Below are 26,840 nucleotides of genomic sequence, written 5' to 3'. Positions count from 1 at the left end.
TTAAATTTGTAAAGCCGTTCTGTATCTTTCTGCTCTGAGATTGCCTCTAACCTGTCCGGTCCTTGTAACATAACAGTGAACAGAACCTCAATGACTGCATATAACCTCCCTTTATTGTAGAGTATCATAAAGTACATATTGCGGGCAGCACGGTGGTGCAGTGGTTAGCACTGCTGCCTCACAGCAACCAGGTCCCAGGTTCGATCCCAGCCCTGGGTAACTCTCCGTGTGGAGTTTGCATTCTCCCTGTGTTTGCATGGGTTTCGCCCCACAACCCAAAGATGTGCAGGGTAGATGGATTGGCCATGCAAAATTGCCCCTTAATTGGAAAAAAATAATTGGGTACTCGAAATTGATTTTTTAAAAATAAAGTACATTTAATAGTTATTTTTCTGATGACAGTAGCCATAAGGTTTGTTTAATCTGGCTCAGGTGAGTAGTATTGTTAATGTCTTTATATGTTTTTGAGCATTTGGTGAGGCCAGTTTTTTTAAATAGGAGTATGTTTTACCAACAGTATTTCGGAATAATCTGTTTTCCAGAAAGGGGCCAAGCAATTAATTTTGTTTACAGTTAATTTTTTTTTTTAGAGGTGTCAATTAAATATACACCATAACAAATTGAGATGAATATTTTGTATTTATTTTGGTTCATTAGTAAAGGATTTTAAAGAGATATCTAGGGCTGACTGCTGACTTCCTCCTTTATCAGGACCATCGCAGTTGGGATTTGTCAGCAGTGATCAGTGGTGAGCCTAATTAGGGACTGTGAAAACCTAGGCCAGTATTTTTCTGCATACTGTCCTGTAGGGCTAAATTTTACACTTCAAGGGCAGCATGGTGGTGCAGTGGTTATCACTGCTGCTTCACAGCACCGAGGTCCCAGGTTCGATCCCAGCTCTGGGTCACTGTTCATGTGGCGTTTGCACATTCTCCCCATGTTTGCGTGGGTTTCGCCCCCACAACCCAAAGATGTGAACGTTAGGTGGATTGGCCACGCTAAATTGCCCTTTAATTAGGAAAAAGTACTTGGGTGCTCTAAATTTATTTTCAAAAATAAATAAATAAAATTTACACTTCAGTGTTAGGGTGCCCGAGTTGGGAAGCAGCGAGGGATGTATGACACTCTAAGCTGGGAGCATGCAGGATAATTTGCACAGTAGTTGCTGCACCTGAATCATGGCTACATGATTTTCTGCACCCATATTTCACTGCTGTTCTGAGAAGATCAACTGAGAGCTGTAAATTGTATTATTGACTCGCTGTGTACAAATTCTGCTGTTATTTTAGGTGATAAATGAGGGAGAAGAGCCTGAAAACTTCTTCTGGGTCGGAATAGGTGGAGCAAAGCAGTATGATGAAGATGCAGAATACATGAAGCACTCAAGGCTTTTTAGGTATGATGTGGTCAGAGATGGAACATGTTTGCCATTAGACACTTACTTCAGTAATCCCGAACCACACACTTGAAAAAGAATTGGCTTGTCTTGGGCCTCATTGAAAAGTATTTTCATTTGAATGCAGCTGGTGGTTTGTTTAATGCATTGGTTCTCAGCCAAAGGAGCCCTTACTTCTTCTGGTTTACACCAAGCCCACCTCAGAAAATCTCTACAGATTCTAGTTCAAGATATCTCGATTTCTTTGTGGGATCCAGGGGGCACTTATTGGTGGAATGCTTAATTTATCTTCTCTTATTTCTTCCTTTAAGGTGCTCCAACGAAAAGGGTTATTTCTCTGTGTCTGAGAAGTGCTCTGATTTCTGTCAAGATGATCTTGCAGATGATGACATCATGTTACTGGACAATGGAAAAGAGGTTGGTAAAAATAACTAGAGCAGGTAAATCAGGGCAGTGACACTAAACACACTGGACCTTGAAGCTGATGAATGTGTTTGCAGTCTCCCACAAGGTGACTTATATCAGATTCTGCTGTTCCGGAGGTGGAGTGCATGTTCTTTCAGCCATGGTGAGGATGCCAGGTCTGAAACAGTCACTCACCTATTCGTTGGCACTTGAGATCTTCAGGAAGGATACATACAAAATGACAGATTACCAATGGTGTGGGAAGTAGTCAATACTGGAGGGCAGTGAATGTTTTTAAGTCAGCTGAAAATACTGGTCTATAAGAATGTAGTTCTTATTGATATCAATTGATGCTTATGTGTACATGTTTAAACTTAAAATATATTATGAATCGCAGAATTTTGAAGCTGTTGTGAAATGAGCTATGCAGACCCAGAGGCCCTAAGTTAATTGAAACCAGCTGAGTTGATAATGGAGGCCTCAAGAGGCTGTTGTTTAATAACCTTGTTAGTGAGTGAGATTGTGGTTTGGTGCTGGTTTTTCACCTTCACCGTTGCATGGGCTACAAAAATTCCTAGGGTCATAACAACGACATGCAGTAGATACTCCTTAACTGTAGTATTGTTCCGAATGTTCAGCTGAGAATGGGGAAAATGAGGATTGTTTGAAAACATAAAGTCCTGCTGTTTATCCAATTTCCACTGAATTCTTCTATAATGATGTTTCTTCTGCCTTTTCAGGTTTACATGTGGGTGGGAACACAGACCAGTCAGGTGGAGATCAAACTAAGCCTTAAAGCATGCCAGGTAAACACTGCACTTACAAACATCTGAATAATAACTGAAAGGAAATGGCCCTCTGATCTATCCAGCCTGTCACAATATGTACTACCCACTCAAAACCATGGGAGAGGTGATAAATCGGATCGAGAATCCAAAGCAAATTTGGTGATGTGGGGTGGGTGCAGAGGAAACTAGGAAGTCTTTCTTTAACTCATCTAGGCAATGAAATGAAATGAAATGAAAATCGCTTATTGTCACGAGTAGGCTTCAATGAAGTTACTGTGAAAAGCCCCTAGTCGCCACATTCCGGCGCCTGTCCGGGGAGGCTGGTACGGGAATCGAACCGTGCTGCTGGCCTGTTTGGTCTGCTTTAAAAGCCAGCTATTTAGCCCAGTGAGCTAAACCAGCCCCTAGAAACTAGTCCAGGAACGTAATAGCACAGAATTCCAGCCAGAGCCTGTTCTCGTAACCTGCAGCTGTCAATTCCACAACAAACGCATCAGGTCCAAGCTCTGTCGTCCATCCAGTCATTAATGGTGGTGGAGAATTAAACAACTCACTGGAGGAGGAGGCTCTACAAATATCCCCTTCCTCAATGATGGAGGAGCCCAGCATTTATGTGCAAAAGATGAGACTGAGGCATTCGCAATAATCTTCAGCCAGAAGTGCTGAGTCGATGATCCATCTCAGTCTCCTCTGGAAGGCTCCAGCATCACAGATGCCAATACGATTCACTCCGTGATATCAAGAAACAGCTGAAGGCACTGGATACTCCGAAGGCTATGGGCAATATCCCAGCGACTTGTGCTCCAGAACTGGCCGCACCCTGAGCAAAGCTGTTCCTTTACAGCTGCAACACTGGCATCTACTGGGCAATGTGGAAAATAGCCCAGGGGTGTGTCTTGTACAAATCCAACCCAGCCAATTACCACCCTATCAGTGCAAAGTGATGGAAGGAGTCACTAATAGCGCTATCAAGCAGCATTTACTCAGCAATAACTTGCTGACAGATACTCAGTTTGGGTTCCGCCAGGGCCACTCAGCTCCTGACCTCCACCATCTACAAAGCACAAGTCAGGAGTGTAATGGAATACTCTCCTCTTGCCTGGATGAGTGCAACTCCAACAACACTCAAGCTCCACACCATCCAGGACAAAGCAGCCCGCTTGATTGCTCCCCCTTCCACAAACATTCAAACCCTCTTCCACCGGCAAACAGTGGCAGCTGTGTGTTCCATCTGCAAGGTGCACTGCAGTAACTCACCAAGGTTCCTTAGACAGCACCGTCCAAACCCACAGCTACTACCATCTAGAAGGACAAGAGCAGCAGATACCTGGGAACCCCCACCACCTGGAGGTTCCCCTCCAGGTCACTCATTACCCAGACTTGGAAATATAATCACCTGCTCCTTCACAGTTGCTGGGACAACATCCTGGAATTCCCTTCCTAATATCACCTCAAGGACTGCAGCAGTTCAAGAAGGCAACAAGGATGGGCAATAAATGCTGACCTAACCAGAGACACCCACATCCTGTAAATGGGGAAAAAAAAACAAAATTGACATCCCCTATCCAAGCAGCCTGTTCAAAAGGGCCATCATTCTCATTGGGCAGCACCTCGATTATCACTGCTACCCAGATCCCTGGAGTTCGATTCTGACCTTGGATCTCTGTGTGGAGTTTCCACATTCTCCGGGTCTGTTTGGGTTTCGTCCCATAGTCCAAAGATGTGCAGGTTAGGTGGATTGGCCATACTAAATTGTCCCTCAAGTGTCCACAGATTAGGTGGGGTTACAGGGATAGGACAGGGGTATAGGGTGCTCTTTCAGAGGGTTAGTACACACTCTATGGGGCAAATTGCCTCCTTTTGCAGTATAGGCATTCTATGATCTTGCTTTGCACAGCTTAAAATTGTCAGCCCGTTATTTAAAGTGTAGAGTCCTAAAGTGTAGAGTCCTAACTCTGTCTATCTTTGATTTTTCCAATTAAGGGGCAATTCAGCACGTCAGGGAATCTGTTCTCTCCAGCGCAGTTTAGTGCTTGTGCCATTTGTTTTTTGTAGAAATGTATTGTGAACTGCTTTAATGATCAGAGTATCCCCCCCCCCCCGAACATTGGTACTAAGAGGAGGATACCCTGTTTCTCCAACACAAAATTAAGTGTTTGTACCGTTTGGCCGTGTATATTTTTCATTGTTTTAATAAAGAGATATGGTCAATCCACTTACCCTGCCCATCTACTCTGTCAATCTTAATGACCTCTATAAATGACCTCAATAAAATAATTTGGAAAAATAAAACTGTGAAGCAAGTGGCTCTCCCATACCACCATGGACCAGTCAGTTATAGGTGAACCACTAACAGGAAAGGTATCAGCTAGTATTGCTGATCTCTCCAGTGTGTGAATATTCTAATAGAAAAGAATCAGTCTAGCTGATGTCCTCGTAGGTTGAAAAGCCTTTTAATACCTTTAATACCAACTGTTTCATTCATCAGAAAACACCCTGTATCAAACAAACATTAGGCTCAATGTTCACACTTGCTGCTGCCTAATCTGCTGTGTTTTTTTTGTTATTGCATATTTCCAGCATCTACATTATATTTGATCAATCTAATTGGAGTTTTTTTTGCTTTTAGGTTTACATCCAACACATGAGAGCCAAAGACAGTGATCACCCACGCAAACTGCGACTGGTTCGCAAAGGGAATGAACCCCATAACTTTACACGCTGCTTTCATGCTTGGGGTAGCTTCAAAAAACCACTTGCTTAGAATGCACAGTCACCATTACCCCAAAAGTGAACTTTTAAAAATCTATAAAGAGGTTTCTAGAAAGGTTTTAATGATGATGGGAGCCTCTTCAAAGCAAAAGCTATTTTCTCAGCTTCCAAAAGGCTAACTATTTCCCGGCAATCTGTACCTTGCTGTGCCAAGTCTGCATGTCACGGCTACACATCAAGAAAGCAGTGGGTTTAATGCTTTCATAAGAAATGATGGGTGAAAAATAAATTCTTAGCCAGGCAGCCACCTCCCTGGATTGTAATGGGTAAAAACCAATTCAGTGTCTCCCTCTCTCTTTTTCCTCTCTTCCTTCCCCCCTTCCTTCTCCTCCTACCCCCCCCCCCCCCCCCCCCCCCCCGGCCAAATCTCCAAAAAGGGCAATTTTTGGAGAGGAAGAGTAATTAGTGCCAACATTTATCGCATTAACTTATGAAAGGTCGAATTGTGACAGAACAAAGTTTCAGAAAGTGTCTTAAAACTCCATACATATATTATGGGTGAGCTTATTGTCAGTGACAATTGTTACATATACTGTATGTTTGTAAAACTACAAAAAATGCACTGCACTGTTTGAAAATTGAAAAATCAGCATCTTTATCTGTATAGTGATTGATAGTGATTAAAAAAAAAGGATGTTAATAATCATATGCTCGAACAGGCCAATTCAGCTTTCTAGAGAAGGAGAAATGAGTTTATGTAATGGCACTTTAAAGTACGGATTCTGTACTGCAGCGTTCATATTAAAAGATACCGTGTCAAGATGGAGGATGATCAGAGTGAGTAGAGCCAAACAGGGATAGTGGAGGGAACTTATGGCTAGAGATTGGGGAGGCCCTAAATGAATATTTTGCTTCAGCATTCACGAGAGTGGGACATTGTTGCTCGTGAGAACAGCATGAACCAAGTTAATAGGCTCGGACAGGGCCATTAATATTGAGGAGGATTTTGAAAAGGATTAGGATAGATAAGTCCCCTGGACCAGACGGAATATATCCAAGGTTACTATGGGAAGCGAGGGAGGAGATTGCTGTGCCATTGGCAATGATCTTTGCGTCCTCTACTGGAGCAGAACCAGATGATTGGAGGGAAGTGAATGTTGTTCCCCTGTTCAAGAAAGGGAATGGGGAAATCCCTGGGAATTACTGACCAGATAGTCTTCGGTCTGTGGTGAGCTAAATACTGGATAGGATTCTGAAAGATTTGATTCAAGATAGCATGGCTTTGTGAGGGGCAGGTTATGCCTCACAAGCCTCATTGAATACTTTGAGGACGTGACAAGATACATTGTGAAGGTTGAGCAGTGGATGTGGTGTATATGGATTTCAGCAAGGCATTTGATAAGGTTCCCCATAGTAGGCTCATTCAGAAAGTTAGGGGGCATGGGATACAGGGAAATTTGGCTGGCTGAGCAAAAGAAAACAGCGAGTGGTAGTGGGTGGAAAGTATTCCGCCTGGAGGTTGGTGACCTGTGGTGTCCCGCAAGGATCTATTCTGGGACCCTGCTCTGTGGTTTTTAATAAATGACTTGGATGAGGAAGTGGAAGGGTGGGTTAGTAAGTTTGCTGGTGACACAAAGACTGGGGAAGTTGTAGATGGTGTTGAGGGCTTTTGCAGGACATTGACAGGATGCAGAGCTGGGCTGAGAAGTGGCAGATGGGACTTCCGGTGGCGGCGATGCCCGAGTGAGCCGCACATTTGGCGGGCTCTCACTCCGGCGGTCGTTTTGGGGCTGATTCCCCGCGATAGCGGGACCACGGACCTGTAGGAAGGCGGCAGTGAAAGTGCTGAGGAGCGGGCTGCGGCACATGGAACAGCGGGAGTCCAGGAGGCAGAAGAAAAAAGAGAAGTGGTAGATGGAGTTCAACCTAGATAAAGGTGAAGTGATTCATTTTGGAAGGTTGAATTTGAATGCTGAATACAGGGTTAAAGGCAGGAACACCCTTCTCACCCTCTGGGTCTTCTACACCCACACGAATCCCATAACGCTCCTGTTGACCCGCCTGAAAAAGGCATTAGGGATTAGGATAGGGAGGCACTGGAACAAGAACAAAAACCTCGGGAGACCGTCATTTTGACTGACTGCACCCTGCCCGCCAGGGAGAGTGGCAGAACGTCCCACCTCGAACTCCTCCATCTGCTCCACCAGCCTCGTAAAGTTAAGGCCCTCCGCTCCGAGCTACCTGTACCCCCAGGTACCTAAAACTCCCCTCCGCCTTTTTCAACAGGAGTTCACCAATCCCCCTCTCTTAGTCCCCTAGGTGCACTACGAACAGCTTGCTCTTCCCCATATTGAGCTTGTACCCGGAGAAATCCCCAAACTCCCTAAGGATCCTCATCACCTCCGGCATTCCCCCCACCGGGTCCGCCACATACAAAGTAGGTCATCCGCATATAGCGACAGCCGATGCTCTTCTCTTTCCTCCCCCCCTGCACTATCCCCCTCCAGTTCCTCGACTCCCTCAGCGCCATGGCCAAGGGTTCAATTGCCAGCGCAAAGAGCAGGGGGGGGGGGGGGGGAGATAGGGGACACCCCTGCCTCGTCCCCCGGTGCAATCGGAAATACTCTGACCTCCTTCTGTTCGTAGCCACACTCACCACTGGGGCCTCATATAGCAACCTCACCCACCTGACGAACCCCTCCCCAAACCCGAACCTTTTCAGCACCTCCGACAGGTATCCCCATTCCACCCTATCAAAGGCTTTCTCCGCATCCATCGCCGCCACTATCTCCACCTCCCCTTCCACTGCCAGCATCATGATAACATTTAAGAGCCTCCGTACATTAGCATTCAACTGCCTCCCTTTCACAAACCCAGTTTGATCCTCATGTATGACCTGTGGCACACAGTCCTGTATCCTCATGGCCAGCAACTTTGCATCTACATTTAAGTGATCGGCCATAATGACCCACACGGTCGGGGATCCTTGTCCCGCTTCAGGATCAAGGAGATCTGCACCCCAGACATCGTCGGGGGCAGAACCCCCTCTTCCCTTGCCTCGTTGAAGGTCCTTACCAACAGCGGGCCCAGCAGGTCCGAATACTTCTTGTAGAATTCAACCAGGAACCCATCTGGCCCCGGTGCCTTCCCCGTCTGCATGTTCCTTATCGCTTTGACCAACTCCTCCAGTCCAACCGGCGCCCACAACCCCGCCACCTGCTCCTCCTCCACTCTCGGAAACCTCAGTTGGTCCAGGAGGCGACCCAACCCTCCCTCCTCCACTGGGGGCTTAGACTGGTACAGTTCCTCGTAAAAGCTCCTAAAGACCCCATTGATACCCACCGCACTTCGTACCGTGCTCCCTCTTCCCCTTTCTTAGCCTTAACTGATCCGCCACCCTCAGGTGCATCTCCTGGAGCATGGCCACATCCACCTTCAGGTGTGCGAACACCGGGCCCGCTTGACCGGCCCATTCAGTCCCCTTACATTCCAGATTATCAGCCGGATCAGGGGGCTACTCACCACCCCCTCCCCCACCAATTACCCATAGCCCTCGCCCGCCCACGTTCCCCACACAGCCCGTTCCCGACAGCGGCAGACCCCCACCCCAACCTCCTCTACCATCATCTCCCCTTGGCCATTCCAGCAACCCAGTCTCTCTCCCCCCCCCCCCCCCAAAGCTGCGTTGCTCCCCCCATTGTACTCCCGTGAGTCAGCTGACTCCTGCTGACCCCGGCCACTCCTGCCGCACCATTAACCCCCCCCCCTCCCTCCCCCCAGTGTAGCACCAGAAACGGCCCTAGGGTTGCTGGCGCCCCGGGCAAGCTGAACTTCGGCGCCCTTCGGTGGTGGGGGGGGGGGGGGGGGGGGGGCACCAGAGTGACCTGGTACATGATCGGGACCCACCGATCGGCGGGCCGGTCTCTGTCGGCAGGCCTCCTTTCTTCCACCGGCGAGCCTGGATCCATCCGCCATGTTTGTGCAGGGCGGCCACTGCGCATGCGTTGGTTGGCACCGGCCCAACCGCGCATGCGCCGGGTCTCTGACGCCGGTCACGCACTCCTTGATGGCGCCCCCAGCACATGGCGCCCCGGGCGACTGCCCGAGTTGCCGGTACCTTGAGCCGGCCCTGTGTAGCACCTCCCCTCCCCTCAAACAGGCTCACGTCCTACCCCTTCCACTCCCAACGTGGGAAAAAGCCCGCGCTTCCCAGCTCCGGCCCCACCCCTTTCAACCTTTAGCACGGGAAAAAGCCCACGCTTTCCACTCGGCTGGCCCCGCCTCCTCTGGAGCAGCTCCCTTTTCAGGCCCAATCTCACTAGCCCCATCTCAGGCCACCCTTCCCCCTCATGAGGCCCCATCAACCCCCCCAAGCTGTTTGCCTGCCTACCTCCCCCCCCTCCTCACGAGCCCATCTGTCGGGCCTAATCAAAACAAGGCCCTATCAACCTCCACAAAACAAAGAAAGAAGCCCCCCTCGGAACAACCCAACCATCCCCCGACCCTCAGTCCGAGTGCAGTTTTTTGGCCTGAACAAAGGCCCAAGCCTCCTCCAGGGACTCAAAATAATGTCAGTCCTTGTGGGTGAATCCACAGACACGCTGGTTGTAGCATGCCGAACTTCACCCATCTCCTGTGTAGCACTGCCTTTGCCCAATTGTAACTGGCCCTCTTCACCACTCCAATCCTGGTAGATCCGGACCTCCACGTTCTCCCACCTGCTGCTCCGCTCCTTCTTGGCCCACCTTAATACACACTCTCAATCAGCAAACCGGTGGAACCGCACCAGCTCGCTGGGCTTCCTCGCCAGCACTCGGTGGGCCCCCTCCAACTCTAGGGACCCCTGCTCCCATCAACATGGTGACCACATAGGCCGCCATGTCCAATCCCTCCAGGAGGCCCAGGATCTTTGGCCTCAACCGGTTCTCCACCTGCTATTTTTTGGGGAGCACCTCGTGCACCTCCACTGCCAGGCCTAGGCTCTCGTCCTCATTCTCAGAGACCTTTTGCCGGACCTCCTGGATCGCCGCCCAGGTCTCCAGCAGCTTGTCAAGTGAGGCCTTCAACGACTCCAGCAGCTCTGAGCTCCTTAAAACAGTGCTGGAGCAGCTCCTGCACCCACACTGCCTGGTCTCTGCCCGCCACCATCTTGGTCCTCCTCCCTCGCACCTTTCTTTGCTGCAATGCAAATCTCCCCGCTCCTGGCCCAATCCATACACCAGCAGGGGAATGTTGCTGTCCCTTTCCCACACCGGGAAACGTCGAACAAGCGCCGTTGCGGGACCTAAAAAGAGCCCAAAAGTCCTTTGCTAGCAGGAGCTGCCGAACGTGTGACTTAGCTCCGCATAGCCGCAACCTAAACCACCATTTCTTCAAGGTACTCACATGACAAACCCCAGGATCCAGTGAATACACAGCTGTAGATTCCGTGCCTCTACCTACATCTCTCATCAAGCTATTGCATCAGATTTAGTCAGTATTTCTTGGGTGTTCCTTGATACAGAACTCAGTCATTGAAGTGAAACATACATTCACAGAGATAAGGGAGTGCATTAATTGGTTTCTGCCAGAATATGAAACTGAAGCCTCTTCAGAAGAATTCTTCTACTCCCCCCTGTAATATCCTTTTACAGCTACAGGTTGGCTGGTAATCTATTGCCACCACAGCTAGGTTTCAAGCTAAAAGCAAGTAGTTGCTATATCCTTCAAGTAAATAGAAAACAATGTTATGAATTTGTTTTATAAATTTCATCCGACCCACCACAACATCAGGGCAGCACTCCAAATTGGTCTCATCCCTAATTTGAAGCCACAAACACTCTAATGAACCTGATTACTGGTTGCAATGTCAACTGTTCTTGAAATTGAACAGACAGGTGGACTTCACTTTAAGCAAACACTAAAGCTGGAAAAGTAGGGTTAGTTTTCTGGAACAGGTGCAAGTCTTCCTGCACTTTGATGACGAGTGGTAAATATCCCACAAGCATAAAAATGAAAATTACAGCACAGGCAGCATCTCGTCATGCTGGTGCTGGCCTTGTAACGAGCAATTTAATTGCTGTTTCTAATGACTTTTTTAAAACCACCTTTATGATATAGCCTGCTGCTCAAGTTGGACTAAATCAGTAATGGGCAACATAGGCTATCTCTGTGCACAGCAAGATTGTGAAATCAGACTTATTCACTGTGACCCACGAATAAGATTAAATACATCTAATACACACCAAATATTTCCCAAGTTATAAAATCTTAATAATTTATTTATTTTTAATAAATTTAGAGCACCCTATTCATTTTTTCCAATTAAGGGGCAATTTAGCAGGGCCAATCCACCTATCCTACACATCTTTGGGTTGTGGGGGCGAAACCCACACAAACACAGGGAGAATGTGCAAACTCCACACAGTGACCCAGAGCCAGGATCGAACCTGGGACCACGGCGCCATGACTTAATCATTTATGAATAGAACCATCAACTTCAAGCAATTAAAATAAATATTTACTCGATTAGATACAGAAAGAGCACACAGCTCTCAGTCAATGTTGTGTGCAATCAGCATGTACCTCACTTGGTGCACATTACTTCAGTCATACTGGTAGGTAAAAGCTATGCGATGGAAACCATCCGAATATGGCAACGATGCAAGTGGGCAACAGACAACAAAATATCTTGTGGCTGCACTCCGAACACGAGTGAATCATCCCACATTACAATACCTGATAAATATCTAACTTACCCATTTATTCCTCTGGTGATCATTCCCTCATTATCAATGAGTGGGAACAATATTACTGTTAGGCCTCTCCCACATACCCATTTCCTTACACACACACACCCCCCCCTTTTTTTTTTGCTGCAGTGAAAAAGACAAGTGAACTAACAGTCATGGGAGACACTAAATGCTTTATTACTGTTAAAAGTAAAATCAATTAGATAATGTAATTGAACTTTTCCATAACTGAATACATTCTACTAGAAAATGTTACTGTAAACAGCATAATTCTTTTTAATAATCACAAGGTTTCCTAGTGTGTGGTGTCAATATCAAAATAACCTCCCATAATCTTGAAAAAATTGACAAAGAAACAAATGTTGACTGCTTTTCACACAAGTTAATCCTATGGCGAACCCTGTAGAAATCGCAAAAGATGATCCTTCAACAATAAAGGAAGCATATTTACAAATAAATTGTACCATTCTACTCAAACTGTCAAGTTTGATGAAAAATATTTACAGGGAGCGGAGGAATAAAAAAAATTCATACCAGTGCAGCACCCCATCACTAGAGGTCTCTACCCTGCATCTGTCAGTTTACACAAGTGACATCTAGTGGAAGCACACAGCCACTGCCCCATTGGACTTTTCTAATTATTGGGTCAATTAACTCATGAACTGACAGAAAAGACTTGAACATGATTAGATAATTTACAGTATTCAAACTTTTGAAAACAATTCTAGGTTTCTTCCTGAGACTTGCTTCATTACAGAACAAAAACAAGCCTCTTATGGCAGCACTAAATTTTATCATGATCAACACCGAACAAATCAGAATCCAGAAAATTCAATTCCTCATTTTCCATGGGGGTCGGCAGGAGAGACAGACAAGTTGCTGAAATTTAACTGCTGAAAACCGTGCAGTACATTAAAAACAAGCTAAAACTCACCAGCTGTCATCTATACAAAATTGGTGTTAGAAATGTGAGGCAGCCCATACCCTCCAAGCAGAGTTACTTGATGCAAAAGTATTGGTGATTTACACTATAAAGTTCATGGAATATCATTTTACATAATCTAATTTCAAGTGATTAAAATGTAGAGTCCACAATTAAACTTATACAGATGAGGGCAGCAACATTATATGGAGAAGCAAACAACACAGAATTGGGCCCCTATCCGTTCAGTGTCTGACCTCACCAATGTCACATGAAATGGAAGCTGATCATAGGCAAGGCAACTCCCCTGAAGGAGAAAAGACATGCATTTGCTGGGTTCCTTCAAAGAAACAAAAGTTCACATTATCCAACTGGTTATGGAAGAGCAAAGTTCAGCAGAATTTGGTCTGCAAATCTGAATTCCCGGTGTTATGAATCCTGATCAGAGATATAGAGATGTGGATCTTCAAGATGTGCTCCATTGATACCCAATTAGCAATAAACTACAATTGTAAAGATAGGACATTTCTAAAAACCAACCATTTTGAAGAGAACTCAAGGGCCCTATTATTTCTAATTAATTTTATGCTAGTATACAAAACTACAAAGAATGCTGCAAGTTGCAAAAAATTCTTGGAAGACAAAAATCTCCAGTTGTTTCAGATTACATTTCAGTGTCGGGAAACAAAATGAGAATGACGCCATCTTTTAAAACTGGTCCATGGGCAGGAAAGAAGGTGAGAAAAAAAACAAAGTACAAACTGAGACGATCAAATGTTTCCCAGTTTTGTTTCTCCTTCATATGAAAAGTAAAGATTGCAAATAGTCCTCAAGTACCAAGAGGTGAATCTCTTCAGAAGTCTGTTTTATAACATTACTCATTTAGTGTTACAAGAGGCTTTGTATTGGTGCAGGCAGACAGGCGGCAGGTATGTAGATTCAGACAAAGTCCTTTTTTAAAAAAAAATTCATTTCGTCTTTTGGTACCGAAGATGTGACAATTCAAACCACTATCGACATCAAAGGCCATGATCCCAGTGTGAAGCTTGAGCTGTCAATGCTGGTAAAATTCCCTTTTTGCTCAGCCAACCAACTGCATAAGGTCACAAGGTGTCTTCAGATCACAAGGTGTCTTCAGTTCAATCACTTTCTGCTAACATTCCCTGAAACATTATAAATAAGGATACAAAAATTATTTCACTGTTTCATCATATATTTCAGCCCTCTGCTATCTCCGAAACAATAGAGGGCCAAAGAGGTTGTTTCAAATGTCATAAAGAGGCAGTCATTCGGCCAAACCAGTACAAGCCTTTGACCATTTTTCCTCACCCAAATCTAATGTTATTACCATCTCTAGATCTTCCCCTATGTTTGTCTAGCTTCCCCTTGTGTATTTATACTATTTGCTTCGATTATGTGCTAGCATATTCGATCTTAGCATTCTTTGTGTAATAAAAACTTGTTTGAATTGCCTATTGGGGTTTCTTGGTGACCCATATATTGATAGTTACATACGTCTCCATAATGAAACAACATTCTCTGTACCGACCATCAAAACCTTTCATAATTTTAAAGATTTATCCCTCAATCTTTTTGCAAGAAAAAAATAGACCCAATTTTTCCAGATGTGTATACCCACACATTCCTGATACCAGCCATGTAAATCTTCTCTGCGCCCTCTAGTGCTTCTGCATCCTTATTGCAACACTCATACAGGCATTAGAGTAATCGAGTACAGAAAACGCCCTCTGGTCCATCAAGTCTACACCAGTCAAAAACCACCACCTAACTATTCCAATCCCATTTCCCAGCACTTGGCCCATAGCCTTATATACCTTGGGATCGCAAGTGCACATCTCCATATTTCTTAAATGTTTTGAGGGTCTCTGCCTCCACCACCCTTTCAGGCAACAAGTTCCAAACTCCCACCATCCTCTGGGTGAAAAGGTTTTTTTCTCAGATGCCCTGTAAACCTCCTGCCCCTTACCCTAAATCTATGCCCCCTGGTCATTGATACCTCAACCAATGGAAAAGTTTCTTCCCGTCTATGCCCCTCAAATTTTATACATCTCAATGTTCCCCCTCAGTCTCCTCTGCTCCAAGGAAAACGATTCCCAAGTCTATCCAATCTCTCTTCATAACAAAAACTCTCCAGCCCAGGCAACATCCTGGTAAATCTCCTTTACATCTTTTCCGGTGCTATCACATCCTCCTATAATGTGGATTCCAGAACTGCACACAATAGCTGTGACCCAATCAACATTTTATATAGTTCCAGCATAACCTTCCTGCTCTTAAACTCTATGCCTCGTTAATAAATGAAATGAAAATTGCTTATTGTCACAAGTAGGCTTCAAATGAAGTTACTGTGAAAAGCCCCTAGTCGCCACATTCCAGCGCCTGTTCGGGAAGGCTGGTACGGAAATTGAACCCGGGCTGCTGGCCTGCCTCGAAAGCTATTTAGCCCGGTGCTAAACCATGGCTAAAATCAACATCTTAACCACCATCCACCTACTCTGAGAATCCGTGTGCATGTACACTGGTCCCTTAAGGTAGCAGTGCTTCCCAGGGTCCTGCCATTTATCATGTATTCCCTTGCCTGGTTTGTCCTGCCCAAGTGCGTCACCTCAGACTTCAAGGCTGGATACAGGTTCAGCATTAACTTCCCTACTTTTGAATTCTATCCCTCTGTAAATAAAGCAGAATGCTTGGTTTGCCTTTCTCCTTCTCCCTCGCCCCTAAACAGCCTTACTAACCTGCAGTGAAAGGTCCCCTTGTTCCTCTACCATACCTAGACTGCACTGTCCAAACAATAAGTGATCACCCATTCTTCCTACCACAAAATGTACTTCATAGGTGGTGTTGAACTTCATTTGCCAGTTAATTGTCCATTTTGCAAGTTTATTAATGTCCTGCTCAGTATTAATTATCCCCTCCAATTTGGTATCATCTGCAATAGAAGCCCTGTCTAGTCAACAGAGTAAAGAGCAGTTTTGGTAATAACACCGTTGGAAGGTTATTTTAGCCTTGGAGGGTGTGCAGCATCATTTCACCAGAAAGATACCTAGAGGGAATAGAGTTACATTTACCGAAATCTACAGGTGATAAAGTTGAAAGAGAAAGGGAACAGATAGGGTAGTAGAAAACGAATTCCAATGGCTATAAAGTCTAGGTCCAAACCATATAGTCTCAAAATTTGAGCTTGACTTTTCCAAAAGGAATTTAGAAAACTAAACATAAAAAAGGGTGGTCCTCTCTTCCACTAATGCCATTAAACCAGAGATCAATGGATTTTTCTTAACCAAAGATATTAAGGGATATAGACCAAAGCAATGAATTGAATTGCAATGAATTGCATTGCAGAATAGGCTTATGGGTTAATTGGACTATTCATACAACATCCTCATTTTCTCAGTTGACAGCCCCAAATATTGTGAATTGGTCCAAACCAAACAGGTCATTAGAGGGCTTCAGGGATAAAGGCAGCCATTTCCCTCAAAACCAAGATACATCAGACTTCAAATGCAGGCTTCAAAATTCTAACTACGTCCTGTGGGTATTCTCCTGCATCAAGGCCATTCCATTTTCTGGAAACATTAGAACATTAGGTTGAAAAAACAGCTTCTTCCTACTGTTACCAGACTCCTGAATGACCCTCTTGTGGACTGAACTCCCCATTCATCTTCTCTACAGAGTAGTAGTATTACTACACTTGCATGCTTCATCCAATGTCTATGTATTTTTGTGTATCTAACGTATGTCCTATGTTTTTCATGTATGGAACGATCTGTCTGGACTGTACACAATGTTTCACTGTACCTGTGTATGTGACAATAAATCCAAATCCGAACTGTCATTCGCATAGTAGCACTGGAAGAGGTGCAGTGGCCATCCACCCCCCCCCCCCCCCCCCCCCCTACACAGGGTGTAGCCTGGTTCAGTTGATGCTAATTGTTTCAGTCATAAATGGCCTCATTTGACAATGTGCTATTTAGCAAGGGTTGGGACAAGATCATTTGACCCCACATGACTCAATGCTCAACTTCTAGAAATATACACTTTGCTGCAGAAGTGATTGGTTCTAGGAGAACTTCACTATTCTCCCTCTTTCCTCCACCCCCCAACCATGTCACCAAGGACCAGTGCCCATTACAACATCTCACTGGCGTTTCAGCTAAAATCTGGTATTGAAGCAAGAGACCGTTTGCAGGACTCTACAGCCAGAGGAGGCGGCACCTCATTACCAATCCAGTGAGTGAGTTTGGCTGCAGAAAAATACATCCGCGTCACCTTTCTCTATTCCAGGGTTTATTATTTTTGTAATTTATTCTCGAGACGGTGGAGTAAGATCAAAAGTAGGTTGCAGGCACAAGGCTATCTAGTGCTTGCCAGACAGTGAAACTGCAGTTCTTCTGGCACATTTAGCAGCAGAGTGACAGTGCCAGGCACCAACTGTTCCTGGGCCAACAGCTTCAAAACCTATTTTCTAATTCATTTGTTAATAAAATTGGTGCCAACTTTTTTTTTCCCTTCATTATTTTAAACCACTGACCACTCCTGCACCCTGTAATCTTAACAGCAATTTTCCATTCAAAATCTTATTGCTGCGATGTCACATTTGATGAGCAAAGCCATTTCAAGTCACAGCAGATTTAAATAGTGAACTCGCTTGGCAGCGGGCCCTCTAGTTGCCATGCCAACACGGCCTTTGCGCACACAGTAACAAAATCTCCACTGAACTAAATCAGAGTACCATCTTTAATTGAATTCACATGCTTTAATATATAGGGCGCACCAATACTTTTCTAAAGGCAATGAATAAAGCCAGATCTACATTCATGCTATAAGAAATAGATCAGAAACAGAGCAAGGCTCAGACTCCACCTGTAAGCCACACAGTAATGTGCAGTCTCAAACACCGAGACAATGACATTTTCCCTCATTACTAGTGTTTATATAGCTTCATTACCCCAGCAACACATCCCAAAAGAGATACATGCAGAGGAGCAAAGTTATGAGGTGACCAAGAGCCCAGGTTTGGAGGAGATTTTTTTGAAAAATGAGGGGAGAAAATAGAGCCAAGTTCCAGAGCACAACAGACACTGAAGGACTGGGTAAGAGTAGGGAGGATGTACAAGAGAACAGAGTTAAAAAGGTGCCGTTGATGCACAAGGTTGCAAAATTAGGCAAGAGCAAAGTTGTGAACTTGCCATGGTTTGATAATTCCTTCCAAACATTACCCGCAACTTTCTCTCACACTAGCCCCAGTCCAGTGAACTGCAACCTCCACTGTGTCGACAGTAGCCATTTGCTTGGTGACATCTGGCTGGAATCTCCTCCATCACTTCCCAGTGGGCCTGGTTGAGAAGACCAATGACATCCAGATTCACTATTTGGCCCCTTGTGTCTGCACCAGCTCTCAAAATGAGCATTATGGCTTAATGTCATTCTCCTGCCTTTTCCCTGTATCCCTACACTTTCTATTCAAATCATCTAATGCAGTCTTAAATGCCTCAATTGAACCCACCTCCACCGCACTTGGAAGCAGTGCATTCCAGGCCCTAACCCAGAGAAAAAGTTTCTCATATTACTTTTGCTCAATTTACAAATCGCTTTACATTTGTGCCCTCATCTTCTTGATCCTTTTAAGAGCAGGAACAGTTTCTCCCCATCTACCCTGTGCAGCCCCTCATGATTTCAAACTTCTCTAAGGCAGCATAGTGGCAGAGTGGTTAGCAGTACTGCTTCACAGCAGCAGGGACCCGGATTCAATTCAGATTCGAGTGACTGCTGATTTTGCACTCTCCCAGTCCATAGATATGCAGGTTAGGTGGATTGGCCATGATAAATTGCCCCTTATTGTCCAGGGATACAGGGATAGGGTGATCTTTCAGGGGGTCGGTGCAGACCTGATGGGTTGAATGGCCTCCATCCACACTGTAGAGATTCTATGACCAAGCTTCTCTTAGCCACCTTCTTCCCAAGGAGAACAGTCCCAACCTCTTCAATATATCTTTTTTTTTTAAATTTGAGTACCCAATTATTTTTTTAAAAAACCAATTAAGGGTCAAGTTAGCATGGCCAATCCACCTACCCAGCACATATTTGGGTTGTGGGGGTGAAACCGACACAGGTATGGGTAGAATGTGAAAACTCCACACGGACAGTGACCTGGGGCCGAGATCGAACCCAGGTCCTCAGCGCTGCGAGGCAACAGTGCCAACCAGTGCTGCCCACCACTTCATAACTGGAAACTTCCCGCCCCAGAACCATTTTTGTAAACCTCTTCTGTATTCTCGCCTTCACATCCTTTCTATAGATTAGCATCCAGAACTGTACACAATACTTCAGCAAAGGTCTAACTTGTGTCTTATATAAACTCAGCATATCCTTCCTGCTCTTTTATTCAATACTAAGCAAAACCCAAGTCTTATGGACATTCTTTGCTCTCCATCTGCACATATACACCCAGGTCCCTCTGTTCCTGCACCCGCTCAAGTATTTTACCCCTTATTTTATATTGTCTTTCTATACTCTTCTACCAAAATGCATCACTTCGCACTTCCCTGTATTGAATATCTGCCCACTCCACCAACTTGTCTCTGTCCTTTTAAAGTTCTACACTGTCCTCTTCACAGTTCATAATGCTTCCAAATTTTCCATCATCTGCAAATATACAAGTTGTCCCCTGCACGCCAAGATCTAGATCATTAAAATGCATCAGGAAAAGCATGGGCCCCAAGACCAGCCCTGCAGAACTTGACTACTTCATTTCCTTCAGCCCAAAATATATCCATTAACCATTAGTCACCATCCCACATAACTTTGGGCAATTCTGTATCCATGTTCCTACTGTCAGTTTTGTATTAATGAGTTACAACATCTTGTCAGCATGTGGCACTGTATTAAATGCCTTCTGGAAGTCCAGGTGCACCACATCAACAGCATTACACTCATCAACCCACTGTTGTCTCTTCAAAAGAAAACTCAGCTAGTTAAACATTTTCCCTTAAAATCCATGCTGGCTCTTCCTAATCAATCCACATTTTTCCATGTGATTATTAATTCTATCCCGAGTAACTGTTTCTAGAAGCTTCCCCACCACTGACATTAAATTAGCTGATCTGTAATTGCTAGGCAAAAAAAAAAATCCCGAATGTGGAGGCCAATAGGCCCATCGAGTCTGCACTGACCCTTCAAAACGAACACCCTACATAGGCCCAATCCCCTGTATCCACACCCAACCGTTGGACATTAAGGGGCAATTTAACATGGCCAATCCACCTTACCTTATTATTATAATCAATTCTCCACTTGGAAGTTGATAATTTCATTTACTGAAATTTCCTGATTATACATAATTCAGAAGCAGATTTTGGAGGGAATGGTTGCAAAATTACAGGCGGACAAATACACGAATTTACAATTGTTTAAGGGCTGCACAGACCTAAAAATTGGTAACTTGAAACTAGTCTGTGTCTAGCCAACTTGTTTTAATGAGACCAGCTTGCACAGATTGCAACGGAGCATGTGCACCCCCTAGTGTTGCAGCACAATCTAGACTAGGGCCAGCTCGGGGGGGGGGGGGGGGGGGGGGGGGGGAGAAACAGACCGGTTCATTATCATGCAGCCCAAAGCCAGCTGCTCCTCCTCTGAAGGTAGACAGACTAGCCTGTGCCCATCAGGCACTCACAAAGCAACACCTCAGGTCAGGTCTCAAATAGCACAGAAATGCACTTTTAAAACTAAAGAATATAAGGGCCAAACTGGAGGAACAACATCTCATCTTCCAGTTAGGCACGCTACAGCCTTCCGGCCTGAACATAGAATTCAACAATTTCAGAAGATCAGCCTCACCTTGACCCATTTGTTTTCATTTCATTTTAACTGTCTTTTACCATTTCTTTCTTTATATACATTTAATCCCCCCCGTCCCCCCCAATCTTATCCACCTTTCCTGCACCTTTCTCCTCTTTGCTTTCCCCTCCCCCCACACCTACAGTTCACCATCTGATGTTAGTTTCTCCGCTGTTTGACCTTTCCCATCTTTTGTCCTCTCTGGGGACTGCCATTAGCACTCTTTCTCCCTGGTATCTGTGGCCATTAGCACCCGGTTTCCCTGGGTTTCTGTGGCTGCGACTCATCTTTCATTCTCACTCCACAGTATAAATATTTCCCACTTTCTCTGTCTGTTAGCTTTGACAAAGTTATCGGACTAGAAACGTTAGCTCTTTTCTCTCCCTACAGATGCTGCCGGACTTGCTGAGATTTTCCAGCATTTTCTCTTTCGTTTCAGATTCCAGCATCCGCAGTAATTTGTTTTTAAAACAAGGGCCAGGACACATTCTGGCCTTCTGACCATCTTAGATTTCCACCATTGATAGCTGTGCCTTCAGCTGCCCAGGCCCAATTTCCTCTTTAAACCTGTCCACTTCTCCCCTCCTTTTGGGTATTCCTTAAAATCTACCTCCCCATAAATCTTGTTTTTGATTCAATATCAACGTTCGCCTCATTAAACCCCTGTGAAGCATCTTAGGATGTTTTCAAGATTTATTAATAATAATAATAATAATAATAATAATAATAATAAATCTTTATTGTCACAAGTAGGCTTACATTAACACTGCAATGAAGTTACTGTGAAAAGCCCCGTGTCGCCACATTCCGGCATCTGTTCGGGTACACAAGAGGGAGAATGGAGGACAATTCAGAATGTCCAATTCACCTAACCTGCACATCTTTGGACTTGTGGGAGGAAACCCACGCAGACACGGGGAGACTCCACACAAACAGCGACCCAAGACGGGAATCAAACCTGGGACCATGGAGCTGCAAAGTAATGGTGCTAACCACTGTTACCGTGATGCTGTATGAACATAATTCAATTGTTCAGGATATCAAGATTGTGAAAGAAGCCACTTTAGTGATTCATGTTTTCAAAGCTGTAAAATGTAGGAGAAACAAAGTCAGGTTAAGCCACAGCTAGGCGGCACTTCAAATGACCTGGAGCGCCAGATAGTGGAACAGTAGCGGGTAGGAGGAATAGGACAAGGCCTCTGGAATTAGGTGCAGCACGAGGGTAACTTAATCAAAAACATTGAAGTCCAACGGACTTGATGACAACCCTTATTATCTATCATGTGCTACAGTGGAATTCCCATTATAATACCACTAAATTACTTTTGGCATTTTATCCTATTTTATTGAAATTGAACCAGAGTTGGTTTTTCATCCGATTCTCTTTGTCCAAAAACCAGCAGCACCGCATGAAATGGTGTCATTTTCAGATCGGGTTCTGTATTGTTCCACAGAGCAAATAGAGTTGGCAGCCCCAGTGTGGTGGAATGTGCACTATAAGATCAAACAGCAGCTTAAAAGTAGCATTGTTTAGATCTCCAATTGGAAAGTTTGTCCTGAACTTTACATTGACCAGAGGGCACATCAAACCAATAAATAAGCTGTTCATATTTGGATAGAAACCGTAGATCGACTCCAAAGAGCAGTCTTTGTCGGCACAAGTGCAACAGTGCTTCAAATGATTTGTCTGTCACAAGCTTTGAAACAAAATAAAAGTGCTGTATAAATGTGAGGAGGAAGGCAGTGTATAAACACTTTTAAATAGCAAGAGGAAAAGTTGAAAAAGCTCAATGGGATCCTAATTTTTCTTTCGAGAAGCACAAAACCAGGAGAGTCAATGTTAAACCTGTATAAATCAGAGTTCCCACCCCAGCCTCTGTGCGACATTGCTTTTCAGGAAGAAAGAACAGCAAAAAAGTGCAAAAAGCCATTAAAAAAAAATAAATCAGCACTCTTCTGCAGTTGCTTTCAAAGGCGCTCTGCCTTCCAATTGATGTGGCGTTTCAACACCTCCCATTCTCAAATCGATGCATATTTAAAAATACTCACGGCAAATAATCTTTGACATCCTCCACTGTCAGATCACCCGTTGTGTCCAGTGTGATGTCAGCACTGCTGTTGGGAGAGTCGAGTGGAGTCTGAGACAACGTCAGTTGAAAATCCTCAAGCACCCCTGGTCATAAAACAAGCAGGGAACTTCACACCCGAGTTAATGATGATGTACAAAGATTTACAGCTCAGAAACTGACAGTGGCAGAGCAGTTAGCATTGCTGCCTCAGGGACCCAGGTTTGATTCCAGCCTTGGGTGACTGTGTGGAGTTTGCATGTGCGCCACATGTCTGCATGGGTTTCTTCCAGGTCCAAATGTGCTGATTAGGTGGATTTGCTATGCTAAAATTGACTTAATGTCCCAAATGTGCACAGGTTAGGTTACAGGGATAGGATGGTGAGTGGACCTGGGTCAAATCCTCTTTTCGGAGGATCAGTGCAGGCCTGATGGGCCTTATGTCCTCCTTCTGCACTGTAGGGATTCTATGATTTGGCCGAATACATACATACTGCTCTTCATGCTCCACAGGAGTCTCCGACCACCCTTCAAGTTTTAACAACTTAACATGGCCTCACAGAACCACAGGCTGAGGTAATGTTTGGTTTCAATTTGATTCAATAAAATAACAGAGATTCATTTTGATATTATTTTGCCTCAGCAATTGATCTAACGCAGTTCATCCTCACTAATCACCCACTTTACTGTCCCACAACCTTTACTCTCCACAAAATGCATTTCATTATGATAAACTAGTTGTATTTACATTCCCTGGAAGAATGACAATGAGCATCCTTTAATCCTGCACTATTAAAAAAATGTTCAGTGGGAGTTACTGGGTTACGGGGATAGGGTAGAGGGCTTCAATAGGGTGCTCTTTGTAAGGGCCGGTGCAGACTCGATGGGCCGAATGGCCTCTTTCTGCACTATAAATTCTATGATTCGTTATATTCTAGAATATATTCCAGATTCATTGTGCCAATATTTTGTATTCAGGGTCAACTCAGGGTCCTCTCCGGTCCCTTTCCCATAACTTGGGCCTAGAAACTCAAATCAGCCTTCTGCTTCCAGAGCTTAAAAATGTCTCCCGGTTCTCCTGTCACCAGAAGACAACACAGGACATGTTCTGTACAATGTTATTGGGACTTCAGCAGATAATTCCATCTAACTTCCTTTCTCACTGCACTTCATCAATGTTTAAACTGGCTAGGATTGTTCAATCATCTTCACAACCTGAACTTCGTATTTGTATATTTTTCCGAAGCCAGTCTAGAGTGGCTGTCTGTCTGTAAAAGTTCACTCACCCATCCCATAAACAACTAATCAACTGCTTCCAACAGGCTGTTAAATAATGCTCCCAAGAAAAAAAGCAACAAAAACATACCATCAGCAGCTCCCAGTGAGTTGTATTCCTCTTTGCTCTGAAGTTTGTGAGTTCCATTTGCTTGATTCATCTTGGGGGATCTTTGCAAGTTATTGCTGAATATTTAGAAAGGAAAATTTTGTTTGCGCAGGAAACAAAAGTGCAGTCATAAACAACTAGGCCCGAGACAGAACATGGGTGTTGTAGATGGCTATAGACAAGATCAACAGCCACAACCAAACCCTGAAAATTGTCAATTCCAGCCGCACCGTTGAACAGGCGGAGAAGCTGGAGCTTGCTTTTTGTAATGTAATCTGGCAGGGCATCTCCCCCCCCAGCACCGTCTTGAAATGTCGTTGTGTTTGAATACTGGAATGGGATTTGAACCCAATTCAGGAGAGATAGAGCTCCACTGAGCACATGCCAGATGAACATTTTGGATACGTTAGGCACAAACATGCATCCAATTGTTAGTTATAATTTCAATGCACATCACAATACTGCTTGGAACATGAAATCTGGAGGAGCTGATGAGAGCAATGGAAAGGTCACACAGATACATGTACAAGCAGCTTTAGATCAAATTGTGCTAAACAGAACCTTGGGAGTGCTTGATCCTGATAACTGGTATCTGAAAAGGGCTCCGAAGAGTTATATTGTACTCAATCTTTCTCCACAAATGTTACAAGAGGAGATTTTCCAGCACGTTTTTTAAAATTTATTTCTGAAAAGGGTTGTTCACATTCCTAAGCATTGATATGCTTCATCTCGACATTGACAACTCTCCTCCATTTCCCACCTGTGCCCCACCCATTCCTTCCCAATGTTATTTCTACAGATTGCACAAGTATAAATATTGTCTGTAGAGTCTCAATTTGATTTGCTAATATGCAACGTACCATAGACTGGTGACAGGGCTCAAATGATCTATCGGACCTTCCCATCCCACCACACAATGTGGCTCAGTTATGTTCCTGGTAGATAGGGAGAATCGTTCAAACTCAGACGGCGATATCAAGTAAAAGCCTAAAACAGCAAAAAGTCAAAAATCACTACCGCAGAAATCTGTGAACTCCACAGAAATTACAACTCTGGGTCAGTAATATGAAAGTTTGTTTACATGGCTCCAAGCCACTCATTTCCCCCAAACTCCTTTGTTACCAATGGGGAAGAACACTGAAATTCACCCAGTCTATAGACCCAAAATCCAGTTCAAGACAAACAAATACATCTGGACTAGCATGCGATTTAACCCCAAACCAGTCTAGAGATGAAATCAGCCATATTTTTTAAAAACCCTATAAAACAAAACATTAAAAAAAGGTACATTAATCACAGAAGAGATGCAGATGGAGGGGCCAAGTGGCCTCTGCACTATAAAATTCCAGGATTCTTAATTTGTTTCCTAACTGATGGGGTAAAAGAGGGGGAAACAAGTTTTGCACTAAAATACTTGTATGACACCACAGTGCCAGGCTGATAGGACATAGTGACTTTAATTACACCACTGAAAAGCCAAGCATGTTTTTGGGAGAGGTGGGGAAGGGAAGAGGCGATGGTCTAGGTGGACTACAATTTGGCATATGCCACAAGTTGTTGAAAAAACCCTGAAAATTACATAAACCTTGGAGTTACCCTGGCCTGTTTTTGTGAAGACACACGAAGCAATGCCACTGATGTCTTCCTTCCTTATGCAATCGTAGCGAATCTGTGGCCGGAGCCCTGGAATTGTGAAGATGTGAACGTCTCCCAGGTTCGTTAAACACACCAGACAGTTCTCCGAATAGTCATCTGAGGCAATACTGGGGAAATTCATTAACCCCAATTTTCGCACTCTGGACCCTTCATGGGCAGTGAGCTTGAACTTTGTCTTAGCAGTCACCCTCGGCAGTGTAAACACCTACACACAAAATCAAGGCTTTAATGAGATACTGTGCCACTACAAAATAAATACCTAATGACCCCCTACCCACTAAGCCTCTTTTAAGCGGTCAGTACCACACCAGGGGCATTGCCATGGAAACCTCCATTGCCTTGCACAATTCATTATACACATCCCAGATGTAACAAAGCTTTGGGAAGGATGGTATCACAGACTACCCAGATTCTATCCTCACCCAATTTCTACACATGCTTTCCAGTAAAGGGGGTGGTCAGTGCTGGGGTTCACAGTGTAACTGCGAGAAGGAACCCAACTCATGCCCAATTTACACAGCAGTTCAGACTAATTATTTGGAAAACTGGTAACTTCTTCCGGTGTTTGGCCAAACAGGAATATATCCTACTGTCTCACTGGATAATGAAGTCAAAAGCAATAAACTTAAAATACATCATCCCAAGCTCTTATCCAACCATCCAATTTAGATGCACTGAAGACCCGTTTTACATATACACCTGGAAAGACAGGTGGTTTAGGGAGGGGAATTCAAGGTGCAAGCTGCTGAATGCGTGGCAGCGAATGGTGAGGTGAAGGGAGTGGGGGATGTGCAAGAGGCCAGAACTCGAGAAACATCAGAAGATTGTAGGGCTAAAAAAAAAAAGTGGTTAGCAAGAGGTGCAAGAACGTGGAAAAATTTGAAAACAACGATAAAAACTTTTAAAATCAGCCTTTGTCTGAC

At 44.5% G+C, this 26,840-nt stretch overlaps 2 protein-coding genes across 5 annotated transcripts in view; one reads left to right on the top strand and one right to left on the bottom strand.

The window, feature by feature from the left end:
* Positions 1–6,121, top strand: part of flii (FLII actin remodeling protein) — a 102,634-nt gene extending 96,513 nt beyond the window's left edge. The window contains exons 27-30 of the mRNA XM_038819643.1: positions 1,290–1,396; positions 1,708–1,813; positions 2,542–2,607; positions 5,219–6,121. Coding sequence (XP_038675571.1) covers positions 1,290–1,396; positions 1,708–1,813; positions 2,542–2,607; positions 5,219–5,353 — 414 coding nt within the window. The 3' untranslated portion in view covers positions 5,354–6,121. The remainder of the gene's footprint in view (positions 1–1,289; positions 1,397–1,707; positions 1,814–2,541; positions 2,608–5,218) is intronic.
* A 6,064-nt stretch (positions 6,122–12,185) lies between these two features.
* llgl1 (LLGL scribble cell polarity complex component 1) overlaps positions 12,186–26,840 on the bottom strand; it is a 100,447-nt gene continuing 85,792 nt past the window's right edge. For 2 of the 4 annotated variants that reach the window (XM_038820744.1, XM_038820745.1), the window contains exons 19-23: positions 25,858–26,122; positions 25,122–25,248; positions 24,244–24,338; positions 22,861–22,984; positions 12,186–14,117 (exon numbers count right to left, since the gene is read on the bottom strand). In XM_038820744.1, the coding sequence (XP_038676672.1) occupies positions 14,108–14,117; positions 22,861–22,984; positions 24,244–24,338; positions 25,122–25,248; positions 25,858–26,122 (621 nt within the window). In that variant the 3' untranslated portion in view covers positions 12,186–14,107. The remainder of the gene's footprint in view (positions 14,118–22,860; positions 22,985–24,243; positions 24,339–25,121; positions 25,249–25,857; positions 26,123–26,840) is intronic. The other 2 variants (XM_038820746.1, XM_038820747.1) reach the window with 2 other exon arrangements.

Source organism: Scyliorhinus canicula, chromosome 15 (genome assembly GCF_902713615.1).
Source record: "Scyliorhinus canicula chromosome 15, sScyCan1.1, whole genome shotgun sequence".
Lineage (NCBI taxonomy): Eukaryota > Metazoa > Chordata > Chondrichthyes > Carcharhiniformes > Scyliorhinidae > Scyliorhinus > Scyliorhinus canicula.
The sequence above is the reverse complement of the archived record's forward strand: the minus strand, read 5'-3'. Positions and strand labels throughout refer to the sequence as shown.